This window comes from Labrus bergylta, chromosome 1, assembly GCF_963930695.1.
Source record: "Labrus bergylta chromosome 1, fLabBer1.1, whole genome shotgun sequence".
NCBI classification, from domain to species: domain Eukaryota; kingdom Metazoa; phylum Chordata; class Actinopteri; order Labriformes; family Labridae; genus Labrus; species Labrus bergylta.
In genome coordinates this window covers 8,219,011-8,238,630 of record NC_089195.1, presented here as the reverse complement: position 1 = coordinate 8,238,630, position 19,620 = coordinate 8,219,011, and the positions used below count along the sequence as shown (strand labels likewise).

Genomic DNA, 19,620 nt, shown 5'->3' with positions numbered 1-19,620 from the left:
TTTATATCACACATTTGTTATTTAGGATTTTGAAAGTCATGAATGGGTCTGGCAGAAGTTCTGGGTGACTACAATGAATGCAAACAACAAAGGAGGACAGTTGACAGACTGTAATGGCGACTTGCATCAAGACGCAATCGTATGGGTGCACTGGACAACGGATTTGCATCTATCAGTTAAAATATTATCTCATTGTTTGTGAATAACAATCAATCCATTTTACAATCCCACCCAATTTTTCCTCTCGGCAAAAATCACAAATGTGACTGCCAGGTGAGCGCAATGTAACGGTTTGTCAAGAGGCTTAAAACCCACCTCAGCTCCAGCTCTTTGCCTGTCGTTAGGTTGAGACAGCATTTCCAGCATTGCGACAGCCATCGATGGAACTCCAAAGCCACCTGCAGTAACAGATGAGTGGCATCACTCAGGCTTCGTCCATTAATATTTAAGGTCTTCGTTCTGAACATCACATCTGTTTTGGTTCAGGAGAGGAAACATGGCGCTTGCCGTAGTAGCGTTGTTTGCAGTACTGCTTCCAAAATTGATTAGATATAACCACCAGCGTATTATACGTAGAAATATGAATTGCAAGAGAAGAAAGCTTCTAAACCTGATCCAAACATCGATGCTGATGCCCGACTAAAAGGTAAACAAAGTTTATTTTACATTTGAATTAACCCGTTAATACGGCTAATGGTTGCCTCTGATAAAGGAGTGTATCCTGTGTCACATTTCAAATCATTAGCATTTCAGAAATACATTTAAATTAATTAACGTGTAATACATGCACAACATTTCATTCAGAAGTCTGCTTCAACCCTTCCCTCTGTGGTTTTATTTTCTAGTACCACTGATTACACAGCAGAAGTCTTTCATATTGTTCCTTAGCCATCACAGGACAGCTGTCCTTGTCAATTACTTGTTAGCTAGAGCAGGACATAGGAAGAAGTCTTTGGGAACAAAAATACAATTTCCAGAACCATTTTGTCTCATTTTTGCTGCTGAGTCCTTTGGGTAATCCTGTCAATCTAAAAACGGACCATCTTTCAATAAGCTTTTAGCTTACATTGAAGAGTATTGTTCCAAACAGTACACCCCCAGTTTGGTTTCAAAACGAATTTTGCTGCACTTTGTCCCACTCCTCAATAACCCCCGATTCCAACACTTTTTACGTCTTCTCTGATGATCCCTCTCGTAGCCTCTGAAGTGCATTCACACCTGAGCTTTTTGGTCCAATTGAAACAAACTCGGGTACCCTTTGTTGGATAGTTCGTTTGGTTTGGGGCTGTGTGAATGTTCAAATGAACGCTGGTGCCTGCCAAAGAACTGAACTGAGCTTGAATCGGGGGTCTCGGTTAGGCCTGACGGATGGGAGGTGATTAAAATACTGACAAACTTTGTGCTAAGGGAAGCCAATTTTGCAACTTCGTCCCTGAATTGCACCACTGAGTCCACTGAATTTCATATTTGAAAGTGACCTGAGATGGGAAAGGAATAGAGCCTCTCCATTTTCTTTTGCTTTGTGATTTTGGATCACATTCAGGGAGGCTGACTGAGTTCACATAGGAAACCAATCTACTTTGCCCAGGTTATGTATCACATTGTACTTGACTGTGGTTACCCTCTGCTTATATTATAGGGCCTGTGATCTTTGTCCAGCACCTTGTTTTATAGAAGGGTTATTATATATTATAGCAGTAGGAAGATGGAAAGTATTCCCCAGTTTCTGAGGCCAGATCCAGCATGCCAGTGGATCTCTTTAAATACTGGGCTATTACTGGGCTCACTTGAGGAAATTCAGTTTTTCACTTCAGCATTGGATTAATTTCTCAACACCATGAGGTTGCTGCTCGGCAAAAATGAGCATGCAGCAACATCACTGTTCGCGCTATTAAACAGTCAGCCAATACAATAATCATTTTGCCTGTAAAATGTTACTTAGTTGCAGTTTTGACATGATCTGTTACAACATGATGTTTGCCTCTGCTGCGGAAGAGCTTGAAGTGGTATGGAGAAACAAGCCTGAGCCATGTTGTCTAAAGCCTTTTTTAGGAAATACAGAGAAAAATTACTTACTGAGACTGAGCTGCTGGTTGGGCGGCTTAAAACATGGACATAGTCTAAGTAAAGGTCCCCATTGGTTTCTGAAGCTATGTTATGAAGCCCAACAATGGCGGTTCCCATATTGGAATCGTATTTCTATCTTATCAAGAAAAAGGGAAAGAGATGGAGCTGAGGCGACCCAACAGCAAACGGCTCAACCCTATTTATGCAAATGCGTGCTTACTTCTTAGTCAACATATAATGAAGATGGATTCTATTAAAAAAAACATCAATCTTCACATTTCAAAGGGAATTCTCAGATAACAAACTTTCCATGATTTTCTGATAACTGACATTGTGGCATTTACAAATTTGAAATTTTATTTCACATTCTAAGCAGCTTAACATTTGACAGATATTTCCAAAAAAAAAGCTCACAGATCTTATGGTCCAGTGTTTTTGTCTACCAGTCACCCATCTGTCTTTGACACATTTTTCTGTACAGAAATCACTCTGTCATTAAAGAGAAACACAACATCATACATTTCATTGTTCATCCTCTCCCATTCCTCCTGTACATTGTACAGTGTTAGCTACTTTAGTAGTTAATATAAAGACAACTACTCCATGACTCCAGATGATATCATTGAAAAGACATGAAACTATGAACAAAACGAGTCACCAAAGTTACTACAGAAAAGCATATCTACAGCACATAGAGACCAAATTAAAAATGAGTTCATAGTCTCATAAAAACAAATCACGCCTCTGAAATGACCTTGATTTAAATAAAAGAAACACTGTGTACTGACCAGGCACGAATTGCACGGATGAGATATTTAGTACATGTCAGTCATAAATGGCTTTATTGTAAGGTGTCTATCACGTCAATAGATCATCTTTATCCTTTAGGTGTTGTAAAAAAACGCATCTAAATAAAATTGGATACCTCAAAACTAAGTTTTACAGAGAGGAGACGACTAATTTAAACTTCTTTATAAGCTATTGCGTCACAGTTTATGATCACATTCTGTAATCTGAAAAGTTACTGAGTGATGACAATGGTTGCTGGACAAAGGTAGTTGAGTGAAAGAAAACGATTACTCCATGAAATAAGTTGCATAAATTGGAAATACTCAGTAAAGCACTAGTGCCTCCAATGGCTACTTGTAGTACTGCACTATAACTCAATAATCCAGGATCAGAAGTTACTGAAGATCTCTTGTCTTTTGCTCCAGTCCATAGGAGGTGCTCTCTTTTTGTTTCGGCTGGCAAGGGCCTTTTGTTTAGCTTCGGCAGCTGTGGGACTCAAACGCAGGCCACTGTCCATGAAAGGATCCGAAACCCGCCTGTCATCCTCATCTGGGACCTAAAATACATTAAAACGTATATGTTTTACCCACACATCAACCAACGATTCGTTTAATGATAATAATAATCATAACTTTATTTAAGTAGTACCGTTTAACAATACTTTACACAGAACTTTGAGTAACAACAAAACAGGATGATCAGTAGGAAACAACAAAACATGAACATGGCCAGACAGAGTAAGACATAAAGACAATACAAGAGCAGTCAATAGGAAGTTAAACCATGAGGACATCTCTAAAAACAAGAGTCGACAAGTAATACAAGGAAATGAAAGAAATAAGAAGGAATAAAGACAAACAAGAGAGACACATTATTAAAGGAATAAGAAGAAATGCAAGAAAATGATCATAAAAAGAAACGACTTCGATTAAAGAAAAGACAATTAAAAGACCCTGTTCACATTGGGTAATAAGTTGACAACCTGAACTACGGGTGTAGGCTAAAGACCAAATCACATGTCTATAGAAATGGGTTTTAAGAACTGATTTAAAAGGTGCCAGTGATTTTGTGAGCCTTAGCTTTTTAGGTGTAGAAGCCCCTGTTTTAAAAGGATGGTTCTCAGATATAAGCATGGACTTCAATCCAGTGTGGAGCCAGACCCAGACGTGCTTTCCCTTAAGGGATGACCAAAGTCTTTAAATCAATTCTAAAACTAAGAGGGAGCCAATAAAGGGAAGCAAGGATTGGGGTTATGTGATGTCCTCTGTTAAAACCAGTAGGAAGCTTTCTATTCAGGTCAGAAAGGAGGGAGTTAGAAATCAAGTCTTAAGAAGATGAGAGCCTGGATAAGCTTTTTCAATTCCAAATGAGTGAGCATGTGTTTGACACTGGACATGGAACACGTTTTGAGGAAGCATGTACAGCTCACAACTTATTTTCTGTTTGTTTTGTTTCATATAGTATTGTTTCTGTCATGTCTCCTCTTTCACCTGGATGCTCATGTCTGAGCTGCTGATCTCTGATTGGGTGGTGGAACTTCTTGATGACTGAGATGCAGAGCTCCCATTGGTTCGGGGTTTCGGAGACGAACTCGTGATTGGGGCATCTGTGAGCGTCACGTTAATGATCGGTGGATCTGCGGCGGGGATGTCGGTGGTCGGAGAGGGCGTAGGTTGGATGCTGTCTGTGGTTGATTCATTCACATAAACCTCTGTGAGGGAGTAAAGAGAAGCACTTGAGTCAACTTTCCGGAGACTGGAGAGGGGTGTGTTACTAAATATGCCTACGTGTGTGTGTGTGTGTGTGTGTGTGTGTGTGTGTGTGTGTGTGTGTGTGTGTGTGTGTGTGTGTGGTTTGCAACATTACCTCTTTCATGTCTGGTAGTGGGTGTGATTCCTAGTCTGTGTAAGAGCTCGTCTGTCTCCAGGTCAACCACTAGGAGGCGCACTTCTTGCCCTCCTGCTCTAATGAGAGCAACAACCTCTGAGTGCCTTAGGCCATCTATGCTCACTCCATTCACCTGATCAAGTGGAAAAAGAGAATCAGAACAGAGGAAGGAGTGGAACAAAAAGTGGAGACAATATTTGAGTGAACTAAAAGACACTAGAAGCATGTAGTGTGTCTCACACACTAAAAGGTCTGTTGAATCTGTGATTCAAGTTCAAACAAATATATTTGCACGACTTTCCTTTCTGCTTTTAATCGTTCTCCACACAAGAAGAGGTAAATGGGGGTGGTTAGATTGCATGAAGTCCTTGAAGCGAGCGGCACCTGTGGGTCCTTTCCTGCTTGTCATTCCCCACTATCTCCCCTTAAAGGCCCACAAATACATCTTAAAAAAAGGAAGAGGTATTTGGAAGCACACATTTACAAGCCTAAGATAGCACAGTTATTCCTCTTGACTTGTCCATGACAAGGGCACTTGCAGTCAAGATTATCTCATGTTGTCTTTTGCACCTTTTCCAAAATTAAACAGCTCCTTCCTCTTCCACCCACTCAAAGCCAACTAATCTGCTCTAATCCAATCACACTCAAATCAGTGCACAGACCTAATTAATGTATGGACTGGTTGCATTGTTTTCCCAGTTGATTTTCCCAGAGATGAGTTCTATAATGGGGCCGTGATTCAAGTCTACATATACTGTATATATTTTCTGAGAGGGTGGACAGTGGTCACCAACCTAGATTTATTGTTTGCTTTGTGTTGTTATGTGTATGGTATGCTTGTGTTTTTTTGGATGTACCTCCACTAGTCTGTCTCCAGACCTGATGTCTGCACCCTCAGCAGCTGAGCCAGGGTCCACTGAACGCACAAACTGTCCCCTCTTTGTCTTATCACTGTGGAGGTTGAAGCCGTAGCCGTGCTCCCCCTTCACCATATGACACAGACGAGGAAGCCGCTCAACCGTCTGCTCTGGTGAGGGCTGCACCTGCAGCTATGATCAGACATAGGACAACAACAACATCTAGGATGAGAAGTCAATAAAAACAGGTTAATGGAGTATGCATTTGAAAGTTGTCCATAATACAAAACTGAAAACACTGAGATACATTTCTCTCAGCATCTTTGTGCGCTCCATTGCACCATCGTCTCCTATCTACAGGTGTTATTATTTTAATATATTAAAATGTAAATGCATAGGACTGCATGAAATGGTTTTATTTTTTTACAATTTAAGTTTTTTAAAGCAATTGTTTTACCTTTGTTGAACTTGTGCTGCTTGTTTAAAGTATAGTACGTCATATAATTTATCTGTTCATTTAATAGAATGTAAAACCAGAGTCAGAGTCCTTGTATGTTCCCACATACTCGGCCAATAAAACTGATCCTGTTTCTGATTTGACTGTTTTGGCCATTCAAAAACACATTATCACAGATTGCTGCTTCTGTCTATGCTTATCGATCTCCATCACAACAAACACCAAATTGAATGGATCGTTTTAATCACATCACGCGTGACTGTGCAAACTGGTTTATAAAACGCATGTGAACATGGTTGGCAAGTATAAAAACGTATGTATGCAGGAAAGATTTACAAAACAATGGTTGGTCCTTTAAAGGATCTGATCATTCACAACAGACAGGGTGATGCTGTCTTGGACTGGACCATAAATAATGGTTTTTCATCATACTTACTGTGGTGGAATTTTCTGTAGTTATTTCGATTATAATGTACAGATGTCACGAGGGTTATTCACTGTTCTCTAATGTCAGTCAGACCTGACAGAGTTCAATTGTTATTAGAACACCAAGTACAGCTTAGAGAGTGTCAACTGTTCTTCCTGATATCTGCAAGGATGTTTGGTAGACTTATCGTCTGCTCCAGTGTTATAGACGTCACAGTTTAGTCTAGGTGGGTCAATGTGACCCTGATAATGATAATGTCTTTTAGGATGTATGCAATGCCTTTCGAGAAGTTCGGCAGATGTGATTGAGCAAGACACGAGTACAGAAGTGTGATGTTGAATCATGTCTCCTCATGAGTATTCATCTGATGTATAAACTTTCATCAACGTAAGCCATCTGAGTCAACTGAGTCTTATTGTATGGAGTCTTAGTAATTTCTTCAACACTTAAAAATAAAGCAATCTACTCCAGCATCACCCCTTATTACAGCTTTGAAAAATAAACAGTTTAAATCAACAGCATTCATGACAAAGAGCAAAAAAAATCAAAAATCAAAGCTGCACCACTGCAGGTGCTTCTGCAGGGACGATGTGACAGATTTCAGTAGATCCTGCAGGTTTTTTGGGGCTTGGCTATAACCCTGCAGATCTTGTTGCATCTTGCGATACATTGCATCTCTAATCACAAGCTGTAAGACGGACAGTAAGAGATGCAAGCCTATAGAAACAAAAATGCTTGGCCTTCTTTATCCTTGCTGTTCTGAATCACTGAAGCCTATACAAATTGGCTACGCTAAGATGGCTTCAGAGAATGAGATGAGATTGGCTGGGCAATAATTCGACATATTTTATTCAGTATATCTGTACCACATCCTGTTATCTTCAAACATGATCGTGTTGTTCAAGTCAGTGATTGTAAAGAGAAAGTGTTGGTGGGGATGAGCCAGTGGGCCGAGAGCTGAGCCGGGGGGGTTAATGGATCTGACAGAGAGACATTAAGATTAAAAGCCTAATGACCAATGACAAGAGGTGACACATAGCATGAGTCACCTTCTGACCGGACCTGTGCATCTACTACTAAGTACCTTCAGTCTGTGTGTGTGTGTGTGTGTGTGTGTGTGTGTGTGTGTGTGTGTGTGAGTGCGTGCGTGCGTGCGTGCGTGCGTGCGTGCGTGCGTGCGTGTTGGCCTTGACCACACACTAATACCTGTCCTAAGGGGAGATCAGGACAGTAAATTTGTAATGACACTGCAAAGACGGCCACTTTCTGTGCTGACCCGAGGGCTCTCTGACATATTCCTCTCTCTGCTCAAGCAATCAGACTCATTGCACACACACAAACACACAACAGTACCGAGAGACTGTGTAATAACGACAATATGTCAATCAGTGTAGGGCCCTGCGAGCCGTTGTAATAGAACAGATTCCACTTTGGCTACAGGTCGTCATGGTGACAGGTTAGGTGGCCGTGGTGACAGGTCACTGTGTCTCTTGCTGGTTTTAGAGATCTCCTTTAATCTTGGTGGCCTGTTTACTATATTTAACATGTTGGCCCAAATTAATTGACACTCAGGCTTCACACCACACTGACCTGGAAAAAATCAACTTGTTTTTCTACTCAAGGGTATTTCCAAGTTGTTGTCATGGCAATCAAGACAGTCAGTTTTCCTGATATAAAAAAGGTAGCCTACAGTTATAGTTATTAAGTGAGTCTTTCATACAATTTTTCAAGAAATAATGCCGACTTCTCAAGTGAAGGGTGTGTGACCGAGCCCAACTGTTGCATGTCTGTGATAGCGTCAACGCCGAGGTTACATAAGACGACTGTTTATGGACGTCTGCTGACAAAATAACATCATGTCACGGTGAAATTGCGTCTGTATTTACATTTACTGTAATGATAATGTCACACGGAAGGGAATTAAATCAGTATGACTTAAGAACCAAAAAAAAAAAGTACTCAGGTCTAGGCTTTTATGTTTTGTTTTTTATAAGATACTTCTGGATTAGCATACACAAAATATGAATAATTAATACAGCACTCATTGGAAATATCTAGAAACTGTTGATTATCTTACAAATAATTCATTCATTCTTAAAGGTAATGGATTGCCACGTGAGTCTCTAAAAAAACAAAAGGTTAAGGCCAATTCATTGGTGGCCAGGTTCAGACTTGAGTCACAGTTACTTGTGATGTAATAGATTATGCTCTGTTGTACGTGTGCTGCTGTTCTGTGTTGCTGTTTAATCTTAGTGACCAAAACTGAGAAAGTGAGCTGTGACAGCCAGCCAAGGAGCACCCTGTATTTACCCTGCCTGCAGCTAAACAGATGGTACTTCGGCATGTTTGGAGCCCAAACACTGAGCTCAGTCTCTGACAGAAATGTTCTGCGTGTTTCTGCAGCAGTGTTGACATCAACAGGTCACAGTGATGTCTAACTGGCACTTTTTTTTTCTTCTCCATGTCACAATTGCTGACTTGTAAATCTGAACGGGTTTTTGTGTATCTTGTGTACTTTAACAAAGCTTTGCTAGCACACAGATGTAAAATTCTCACTTTTCTTTGCTGTAAGATCAGTAGCTGGTGAGATCCCACAGTAGGAGAGTGTGGGATAATGTGCCCAAAATAAACTGCAAGAAGAGAGAACAATATCTATGCAAAGCGTTTTACTGTACATCATCGCTATCTCAAAATCTGATCCCTCCCTTGTCTGCTTTGTACTTTTCTTCCGAGCAGAAGCTCAAAGCCTGCTTTGTCTAAACAAAATAAAAGTTCAGCATGACTATATGTACTGTTGACACGTTGAAAAATTCTGTGTGCTACAAAGTGAGTACAACTCATCCGCACAGCACACTAATAAAGGAAAAAATACATTCAGATTGTAATCAAGGAGAACTTTCATCCTAACTAAACCACAGTTCTTTTTTTTCTTTTGTTGTCCAGTTTACATTGTCATTTTTGAGGAGTTTGATCTCTTATATCCGCAGAAAGTTGTGAAAAACCCTCCGGTATGAGGTGTTAACTCTCAGAGTGCACAAAGTGGCAGCACTTTTCAAATACAATGCTCATTGTAAATGTTCACACCACCAACAGAATGCAGTGCCCTGTGAACAGATTGAACAATGGCTTTCTACATGATGTTGAAGCAGGTGTTGAAATGGCACGGCGATGTTGACAACAGGACAGTAAAACCCATTGTTACACTGTAGTGGCCAGGAAGAGATACTCTAAACCTGTGGTCATTACTCTGTTTTATTCCCTGTTGTATTCTGTTAATCATGTTTACCTTGTAGTACTTGGAGGTTGACTTTAGTCTTGAATTTTCTAAAACAGACTTTAAAGGTCACATGGACTACCAGGTTTTTTTAACGTGTCTCTAGTCTGTCTACAAACCCCGCCATTATGAGAAAAGTCCATCCTCTCCGTCTTTTGCCATTTCAGAAAATGTGTGCTCTAACAGGCCGTTTGGAGATTTTCCCTTCATGACATCACAAAGGGCAGTAACTCCTCCCCCATGTGGGTGACACTCCCACAGCTAGGTGTTTGTTCTGCACTCCGAGTCTGACTTCTCACTGTAAACAATAGGGCATGAAGTGAGAAAGCCCGAGCCACCCAAGTCCTTCTAGAAGATAATGGTAAACCATATCTCATTTACATTTAAAGCTACAGACATACAAACAGCCTGTTCTGAGCAGGGCTGAGATAGAGGGGTTTATAGTCATGATAAAATACAGATCTGAGTGTATTTTTAACAAGAAACTTTTAAGACATGTTTTGAGGAGCTCTGAGACTTATTTAATCTGGTATAAAAGGAGAATAATATGTGACCTTTAAGGCATAACTGTGACAGAAAAAAAGGAGGGGATTGTGCTGTGTTTTTTGCAAATTGCACTAACGATCTCTGACTCGGACATCAAGAAGAGAAATACAATTCTGCATATGTTATGTTTGTTTTATCACCTCTATGAACCTGAGGTGTATGCTGTGATTTCTAAAACCTGTGTTAAGTTGTCCCCGGTCAAAGAGGTCACCAGACTCTTTTTCAAGGAACTGCTTTTGGACTGTATCCTGCCCTAAGATAACCCAAGTGTTCAAGTCAAGATTAGTGCAAGACAGACATCCGCTTAAAGACTGTATGCCCAGTGTCACACACACTCTCTTAACACAATAACACACTGGCTCAATGAGTCCTGCTGGAGGGACATATTAATCATTTGGACTGGAAAATGTGGACCTTCTTCCCTATTCTGATTTTTAAAAAGCCAATAAAGCCAATAAAGGAACTTTCCGGTTGTGTCAATTCCCCGCCCCCTGTCGACAATCAGGTCTGATCTCTGTGATCTTGTCCTTTTCTAAATGGTGTTCTCTAACAAAAAGTCTAATCCTTCATGTTAAATGTTTTACATGTCGCTCACAATGCCTCTTTGGTGTGGGAATAAAAAAAAGGCTGTTTTTTTCAGAGTGCAGTTAATCTCCTGGTCTGACACCTCTTACACCTGACAGGCATATAAAATAACTTATACACATAATAAACATTTTCCTGATGGTCTGCTTTGCTTTTGTAGATTATAAATTAAATTCAGCCTGATTCATTCCCATCTAAAGAACTCCTCACATGGGCTTATGCTGCTCTGGTGCTCATAGACACACCTAAACACTGATCTAAGGTTTCATTTTCAAACATATTTGATACTACCACTCGATACCATGTATAAAGTATCTGTTATTTTGATGATCGAGAGTATCAAAAAGTATCAAAGCTTTGATAAAAAAAACTTCAAATCTTCAGTCATATTTTTAACCAAAGCTGCCAAAGAGAGCGAGAGAGAGCAATGTCTTCATAGGACAATCTGCAGGAGTTTGCCTGCATTTTGTTCAATATCGAGTGCCTAAAACTTTTTGTTGCCATGGTATTAAAACAAGTATCGATGTCGTTAGATTTTTCTTAAAGCTCTAAAAATGTGGAATCATGACAACCCTGATGTGCTGATGTCTACTCTTACCTCTGTGTCTGTTGCTGTACTTGATGTCACTGAGGTTGTCCTGACTTTGCCTCGTTGGATCGTGTTCGTAGTCAAGTCTGCAGCAGTTGGGTGAAATGTGTGTGTGTGGTGAGTTTTTGGAGACAGGGGTGAATTCCCTGTGGGCAAGGGAGAAGTTGAGGGAGTGGGTCCGGGCGAAGGGCGCGGGGAGAGGGTTCCCATTTCTATAGCAAGGTCCTCAGTGCAGGACAGGCCATGGCTGTGGAGGTAATCGTCTGTGACTTTGTCCACCACCAGCAGCCTGGTGCGGTGGGCCACCTCACGGATTCTGTTCACCACCTGCTCAGGGAAGAGAACAGAGCGGAACTTCAGACAAACTGAAATGATTAGTGTTGGGTCATTTAGGGTATGTCGGTCACCCTGCTCTGCACCTAACACAGTTCCAGGACGACAATGACACCCTGTGATTCCCATTTCACAAGGATCACAATGACCCATTTTAGTCCCCCCCCCCCCCCCCCTTTCTCCTCAGGCAAGGGAAAAGTGGTCTAACAGGTATAGAAGTCATTGTTTGTGAGCCTCTGCATGCAAGCACTTGTCTGTGATTTCCATAAAGGGATTTGTTGAGACATTACTCACTTGGTGATGGGTTTCATTCTCCACATTCTCCCCGTTCACCTCCACCACTCGGTCCCCTGGTCGCAACCCGGCCATTTCAGCCGAGGAGCCCGGCTCCACTTTGCGGATGTACTGTCCGCCTCTGTTCCTCTCACCGTGCAGGTGAAAGCCATAACCGCGCTCACCTTTGGTCAGGAAACAGAGCCTGGGTCTCAGCTCGCTCTCCATCCCAGCGCGACAACAGTGCTAAAGCAGGTCGGAGTGTCTCAGGAGAGTAAACAGGTGCTTGGTCCAAGAGCAGTGGAAAGTCCCTGGCTCTTAATCCAACGTACCGCTGTGCGCCCGAGTGACCAAAATATCATCATTGTTAAGCATGATGCGAGTCCATTAATAATCCACAATTACTTTGAGAGCACAACTAAAAAAAAATAGGCTAAAACTAATGAGTGTTTAATCCATCGTGCAGGTGCCGAGGCGCAAATAAGGGCGCGCAAAAATGGATTTCAGTGTGCGTAAAATAATGGCCAAAACTATGGATGGGGCCAAGTCCCGTCCACCAGAGAAGTAATCCAACAGATCAGAGATTAGAAGGATTCTCAACGCACGTAACACTTAATACTTATTTCCAGCTGGGCGTGTGTCCTCCTGCCCGACGCGGCGCGAGTCTAAAGGAGGCGTCAACAACAGATGCCACTGCGTCCCCTTCATCAGCGCACACCTGACGACAGCAGCGCAGCCCCGATCTGCACAATGGAAACCTGCGAACAGGGTGTCTGAGGAAGTTTAATGCCATTTAGATGCAAAAGAACATGTCCTGCTGTTACTGCCTCTCAAGAACGCACAGTTTGCCTGATTGAGGATGAAGCAGACAACCTGTGCCCTGAGAATCTTCCCTCCCTCTTCACTGGAGATCGAGAAAAGGACAGTTGCGTAAAAGGAAATTATGTTTAAGAAAAACGGTGACGCAGGCCTACGCGCGTTTATCTTACGTACAGATGATAATTTAGAACAAAGTTTGAGGTTATACTATTATAATCAGATCAGAGAAGATAAGACTCATAAGCGACACAAAACAGAGAGGGCAGCAGCTTAGTTGCCCCACAGTCGTTGCCACTTCAAGTCAAACGAATACATGTTAAAACCGTAAGAAGACAATAAGTTAAGATAATGTTGCAGACCTCGGTAGAATTAGAAAATAACATAAATGACGGATCTCATTCATTAAGTGGCAGCCAGCCAACATGAAATGTCATGTGCTCTAGATGTGACACACCTTACATTTTGTTATTGTTAACGTCACCTGAGTTTATCCAGAATACACATCTATTACTCTGTGGAGTCAAGAAGAGGTCTGGATATAACTAGTTTTCATTATGTGCATTGTGTTTGATATTATGCACAGCATATATTACCCTTATAATCTATGAGTTATCACTGCATGTGAATTTGTCTGCTGTGTTCAAATCGTTGTATAAGCTGTAAGAAATAGGCCGGCCTCAGAAACCCAATCATGTAATAAATCAAGACTTGTATAAGCATGAGTGATTTTTGGGTTCTGTCCCTCATGTTAGACATCTTAATGATCACAAAGAAAAAATGTTTATATATGTGTTTTTTCAAAATTCTCTGTTATTTGCAATCCTTGCATGTCACAATGTGGTGAATGCAAACAATGACTTCTCTTGGCTTACTTATTGTGTAATTTAGGCCAGTGGTTCACCGATGGTCTATAGCTTCAGGCACACTACCTCCTGACAGAGAAATTCCTGAAATCTTTCAAACACTGTCTTGCCTTTTCTCCTTATTTTTGATCTTCAATCTATTTCAACACTCAGTGCACAGCGGCCTCTAATCGAGACCCGCCTTTGTATAAATGTGCGGCAACACCAGACTAGAAAATAAGGGCCTGAGCCGTTATTTGGGATGGGCCTTTATTATTTCAAATTTTGTGGTAATATCATTTTTAAGTTTGTGGTCTAAATTTTTCATTAAATATCACAGTCACTTTAAACCCACCTTCACATCCAGTTTCAGGACATATTTTCTTTATTAAGTAAGAAAGATCATAAGACAAACAGTACAAAAATATTACATCTCATAGAAAAAGTGAAATATATTCTTTTAGTGTCCAACTAAAACCTCAAATAAACATGACAAATCTCAACAATTCTGAACCACACATTGTTTAGCTTAGTCGCATGTTTTAAGTTTGTGTGTGTGCGAGTCCTCTTGTCTTATACTTGTGCACAGCTCAAAACGTATGACAACTTAAAGGAGCAATCTGTACTACATCTACTGAATAAAATGACAAAATGAGGCGTACTGATTCAGATAGAACTGTTTCTACTCGACCTAAAAAGCTTCTGCAGAACGCAGAAAGGTTTCAAGACCAAAGCAGAGCTGGCTAAACACTGCAGCTTCAGTGTTCACGACATGGCAACCTGCATGTGCAATCGACTCAAGAGAGGAATGGGCGGGGGGAGACACCTCTCCCCAGTGTCATGAATTTAGACTGCAGTACCCATTTTGAACGCAGAGTCACATATTGCTCCTTTAACTAACTTTTCTTTTTGCCTTCTTTTTCTGTGTGGTGGGTGAAACGGGTGTGAAGAGAGGCTCAGTCTTTGTCCCCTCCTCTTTGACAGCAGATTCATGTTCAGCTTTTATTTTCAAGGCGGATGTTGGATTTGGAGACTTAGGGGATCCAGTTTTGGGCTTCTTAGTTGGAGAGTTCTGAAAGGCAGATGGACAGCTGTGCTGGTTCAGACACATGGAGCAGAGCGGGTTGACTGGGAGACAAACCTGCTGTCCGAAACCCACAAGCAGCCAGTTGATTTCACTCCACAGCTCCCTGCAACAAAGTGTGAGCAGAGCATTTTAAACTTTCTTTCAACCTGCATTAACTGCCCCCCCCTCTTTTTTTTTAAGAACATCCAGAGACTTTAACTTGCCTTTTCATATTCTATGGTGTCAATACAGTTACATCTGATGTTCTGTATGCATCTAGGTCAACTTCAGTGACTCTGATTTCTGTATATTTGTTGATCTGTGCTAATCTGGATGTACGGGTTGGCAGTGAATTAATCATGCCGTTACCTTGGTAACCACTCCTCCAGGGCCTTGCGTGTTTCCTCTGGGTTCTTGGTTGGTTTCTTTGGCCAGCCCAGCCTATTAGAGATGCGATGCACATGTGTGTCCACTCCTAAATAAAAACAATCAATGTGCAATTAATGCTAGGCAATAACGCTAAACACTGCACCTTGTTCAAAGTCAACACAACAAGAAGTCCCTCATAGGAGCTTTAATTTCTTATTCCTAATGGGAGCCAATGTTTTTGTGCAATTAAGACCGAGGCTTTAGTTGTCCCCAAAAAATAGGTTATATACCCATTTTAAGATATTCCACATCAATTATCCCCCATTATTCAGTAGAACCGACCATTGAATATGAACCACAGCTGCTCTCTCTCTCTTTCTCTCGTGGCAGCTTTGGGTCAAATTTATGACTGAAGATCCAAAGTTTTTAAGCTTCAGTACGATCATTCATGTAACAGCTACTGTATCCTTGTATCCTGTAGCACGTTGCACTCAAAAGTAATCGCAAATGTTTACAACCTTAATTCAAGCTGCTCTGTTAGGCAGAACTCATTTGGTGGATTACATCTCATAGAGCTCAAGAATTTTGTACCCACCAATGCCGGACACCTTGTCCCAGGCGATGTCCATAGCTAAGTGAGCCATCTTCGGTCCGACTCCTGGTAGGCGGACCAGCCCCTCCACACTGTCTGGGATGTCCCCTCCAAACTCTTTCTGCAGCATGGCCGATGTCAGCTTCAGATACTTCACCTTAGTCTGCAGAAGGGCGGGTTGGGAAAATGTTGAATTAAATGCCAGACCAATCAAACGGAGAGCAGGGTGAGAAGATAGAAGCATTGCTCCCTAAATATATTACCAAAAAGACTTCTGTATTACCCTCCAGAAGCCGACTGGGTAGATGAGTTTCCCCAGTGTTTCATCATCAGTAGCGAGCAGATTTTCTACATTGCAGCCGTGAGCTCGAAGCTTCTGCATCGCTGCTGCTGTCACCTGATCTCTGGTCTGACTGGACAGCATGAGAGAAACCAACACCTGAAAGCGTCTTACCTGTGCCCATAGAAAGGAGAACAGAAGAACAAAGAATAATTTGATATGAAACCACTGAGTTATGTAGACCTCAAAAAAATCAAAACCACACCTACACTTGCAGGAGCCTCTGTGTCGTAGCATTTCTCTGCTCCCATGTTATCTACGGGTGCATCACGGCCACTCCTCATCTCCCGGATGTGTCCCAGCTGTTTCTTCCAGTCTGGAGGTTCCCAGTGCTCCGTCTTCATCGGTGTAACCCCTTCATCTTTGTCATATTCCACCTTTAGCTGCCTCCTCCTGCGGCTGTGGGAAGACAGCGGTAAGGTGACCGTCTCGGATTTTAGATGGGACGTGCCGCGGGGGTGGAGTTCAAGGCTACCACCTTAAAAGGGCACAGAAGAGATAGAACAGCCAGTTTATAAACGATAAGGCCTGGATCAATCTATACGCTCTAAAGAATGCCATCGGTTTTAATGAGACAGAGCTGTGAGCAGGTAAGTTAAAGCTCCTGTGAGGAGTTTTTAACTGGTTAGGAACCAGACTGAAATGAATACTGATGACTCTAAATGACATTTAAAAGCAAACGAGACCATCAGCGATAAGATTTATAATTTGTATCATGACATTTGTAATGCTTGAAACCGCTGCCACAGGGTAGGTGTCGGTGTTTTGACACATTTCCCATGATGATACATTTGACAGTCCAAAACTGTCCTTATTCATGTCTAAGACAAGATCAGCGAAGACATGGAGACGTACCACTTAGTCTACAGGGGGGTGGAAAAAAAAACTACACAAACCAAAAGTTCCCACACAGGAGCTTTAAGTTCTTCCACAACAATCTCTGAAAACATCTCTTAATGGACCTCTCTTTGTGGATTGTGCATGGTCACAGTCAAACAGACGGGATATTTCCAATAACCACAAACCTAGAGGCACTCCATATGTTTGAGACATTTTAGCTTGAGGTTAAAGGTATCTGGTAGTTTGGAAAATCGAAAAATAAACAATAACATGAAAGTGATATGAAATAGAAACTCTATAGTGCAGTGTCATAATGTTTATTTTCTATTACTCATCTCGAGACCCCTGCAGGACACATAAAGTCTGCGTGTCGTCTTAATGGGGTCGTCAGATGAGACTGTGTGTCCAGCCTGCAGCAGCCTTGGAGGCAGGTTGTCTCTATCAGATCTACTCGTATATCTGCGAATGTGAAATCAATCACTATGCGAGAGTCCAAAGGGCGAATGAGTCAGAACAACAAAGTGTTCCCCAGCTTCAGCACGGCAGTCTGCTAAGAGCTGGTTCAATGAATACAGATGTAATACTCTAATGTTCTGTTTTCAGCGAGTAGTCAAACATAAACATTACCCGTTGATAAGGGAGCCGAGGAGGGTCTTTGCACAGAGACCATCGCCTCCTCTTCCTCCTCCTCCACTTTCACTGCCACGAAGGAAACTGAATCAACATATCTTCGCCTGCGGGTGAGTTTGGACTTGAGAGTTGCTGCAGATGTGCAGCCAGTATTTTTGGTCCCAAGCCGAGTGGTGACAGACCTGCTTTGCATGAAATAAGGAGACGACATTACAAAACAGTGGACTAAATGACATACCCTCGTGCAGCAGCGGAATTGAGGCATTGAGTTGAAGCTGAAGTTGGTTTCTCATTCGTCAGAAAGGCCGATAGTTGCCACGAGGGGGCGAAAGACTTTCGTAAATAAATCGTTTTTATAGTGACATTTTTAATTTTGTATTAAATAATGTAATTTACACTTTAAGAAAGGCAACAACTGAGTTAAGCTGTCGATGTTATCAAAATATTATATAGCATTAACCATATTCATACACATAAAAAGTTGACCAATGAGAAACCGAAACATATATTTGGGAACGTTTGGCAACACAAAAGAAATGATATGGATAAATAACAGAAATATGATACAAAGTTAAAAACAATTATACATTTTCTCAACTATCTGCCTGATGTTTTCCAGTGAAGCTCATTGTGCGTGCTGCTAAGTTTAAAAAAAAGGAGGAAATCGATCCATGGGAATAACAAAAAGACACTTTAATAAAAAATTATGAACAAAATCTATGCAGTGTCTTAAATTTTTCATTCTAGATTGAATTAATAAGTTTGACATTGAAATTAAGTAAATAACTCTGTTCTTACAACTTGAAATACTTTTTTATTTTTTTAAAGAGGAATACAATGACACAGTGCAATATATTATTATTTATAGAACTGGATTTATTCCAGTTAATTATGGTTAGATTCAGGCCTAGAGATTTATATGAGATCAAAACCTTTCAGATCACCTTTATCAATCGATTTTTATTTAAATAAAACTGAACCACAACAAAAGTTAGCCCATCTTAATACACTTCCACACTCGGTCACGCTTTGTTATGTTTGTATTTTCTTTAGTCATCATAGATAGTTTATGCTGGGGTGGGTGTTCAAATTCTGTGTAAAGATTTTAAACACATTACAAGCTGTTACAGTTGTTGTTATATTCTGCTCTTTATGTACTCAAAAGACACAGAATATATCAAAAGGCACAGAATATCTACCCAACCAGGTGTTCAAGTTTAATGAAACTCTTTACATTCAACCTGTGTGACATGCAGCTCTCCGTCTGTGTTACATCCTAAAACGTCCGTGTTGCTTCTTCAGATCAATAGTTCCTATTGGTACTTCCTTTCTCTTTTGAACAATTGGATTTTCCACATACTGTATATCATACATATACAACTCAATAGTTTAACTTTGAACTGTTTAAATTTCTTTGGCAGCAATAATATATGTACTGAAGTAACGTAAAGTCGCCTCTTTCAAGTTAACATACATGAATCTAAAGTATGTTTTGGTTTTAACAGTTTTCTAAACTAAGGCATCGTACGGATTATCATTTATTTTCTGAACCTAACACATATTTGTTTAAGCTTTTCCTTGTCCGAACCTATCAACATTTCTAAAACTTTAGTGCATTCATCTCATAACATTGCAAGAAATGCAGAAACATAGCATAACATAACATCAACTTAAGTGCATTTATTTCTCTCACTCCCCTTTTTTTCTTTTTTTCTTCCTTTGGCTACGTCATAAAGTCTTTGTAGCGTTGTGGTTTCACCACTGTGCGACCAGATCTAGTAGTGACTGGTGTGTTGCCAGGTTCATTGTCTGCGGCTCCTTCAGACACGATGTGTGGAGGATCGGTCTCTGAGTGTGTGACAGGGGTCAACAGTATCCTTGTCAATGAGATCATTCAGGTTTGTCCCTTGAGCGTGTCTCAAGTGTCTCCTATTTCTCCTTACAACACCACCTGAATCCAACTGGACCTCATAGGATGTCGCATCAATCTGTCTTTGTATCCTGCCAGCTCTCCAGACAGTGTGGGGGTTAAGTGGCT

The 19,620-nt window shown here is 41.1% G+C and overlaps 3 protein-coding genes across 5 annotated transcripts in view; 1 reads left to right on the top strand and 2 right to left on the bottom strand.

Moving 5' to 3' along the window:
* Window positions 1-1,940: 1,940 nt before the first annotated feature.
* On the bottom strand, window positions 1,941-12,966 carry LOC110000450 (Na(+)/H(+) exchange regulatory cofactor NHE-RF2). 3 transcript variants are annotated; one of them, XM_065952926.1, is made up of 6 exons: window positions 12,106-12,962; window positions 11,488-11,808; window positions 5,601-5,792; window positions 4,723-4,876; window positions 4,347-4,567; window positions 1,941-3,412 (listed from the first exon to the last, which is right to left on the bottom strand). In XM_065952926.1, the coding sequence occupies exons 1-6, from the start codon at window positions 12,310-12,312 to the stop codon at window positions 3,245-3,247; spliced, it is 1,263 nt and encodes a 420-aa protein (XP_065808998.1). In that variant the 5' UTR covers window positions 12,313-12,962; the 3' UTR covers window positions 1,941-3,244. The 3 variants fall into 3 exon arrangements, with proteins under 3 accessions (XP_065808998.1, XP_020511385.1, XP_065809007.1); XM_020655729.3 differs by having other exon boundaries at window positions 1,948-3,412; window positions 11,488-11,805; window positions 12,106-12,958; XM_065952935.1 differs by lacking the exon at window positions 1,941-3,412 and adding an exon at window positions 3,431-3,651 and having other exon boundaries at window positions 12,106-12,966.
* A 1,141-nt stretch (window positions 12,967-14,107) lies between these two features.
* Window positions 14,108-17,878, bottom strand: nthl1 (nth-like DNA glycosylase 1). Its single transcript, XM_065952922.1, has 6 exons — window positions 17,580-17,878; window positions 16,322-16,590; window positions 16,056-16,226; window positions 15,776-15,935; window positions 15,181-15,286; window positions 14,108-14,935 (listed from the first exon to the last, which is right to left on the bottom strand). Exons 1-6 carry the CDS (start codon window positions 17,845-17,847, stop codon window positions 14,638-14,640), a joined length of 1,272 nt encoding a protein of 423 aa, XP_065808994.1. The 5' UTR covers window positions 17,848-17,878; the 3' UTR covers window positions 14,108-14,637.
* Window positions 17,554-19,620, top strand: part of tsc2 (TSC complex subunit 2) — a 29,886-nt gene continuing 27,819 nt past the window's right edge. The window contains exon 1 of the mRNA XM_065952899.1: window positions 17,554-17,692. The gene's annotated coding sequence lies outside the window, so the exon portion shown is untranslated. The remainder of the gene's footprint in view (window positions 17,693-19,620) is intronic.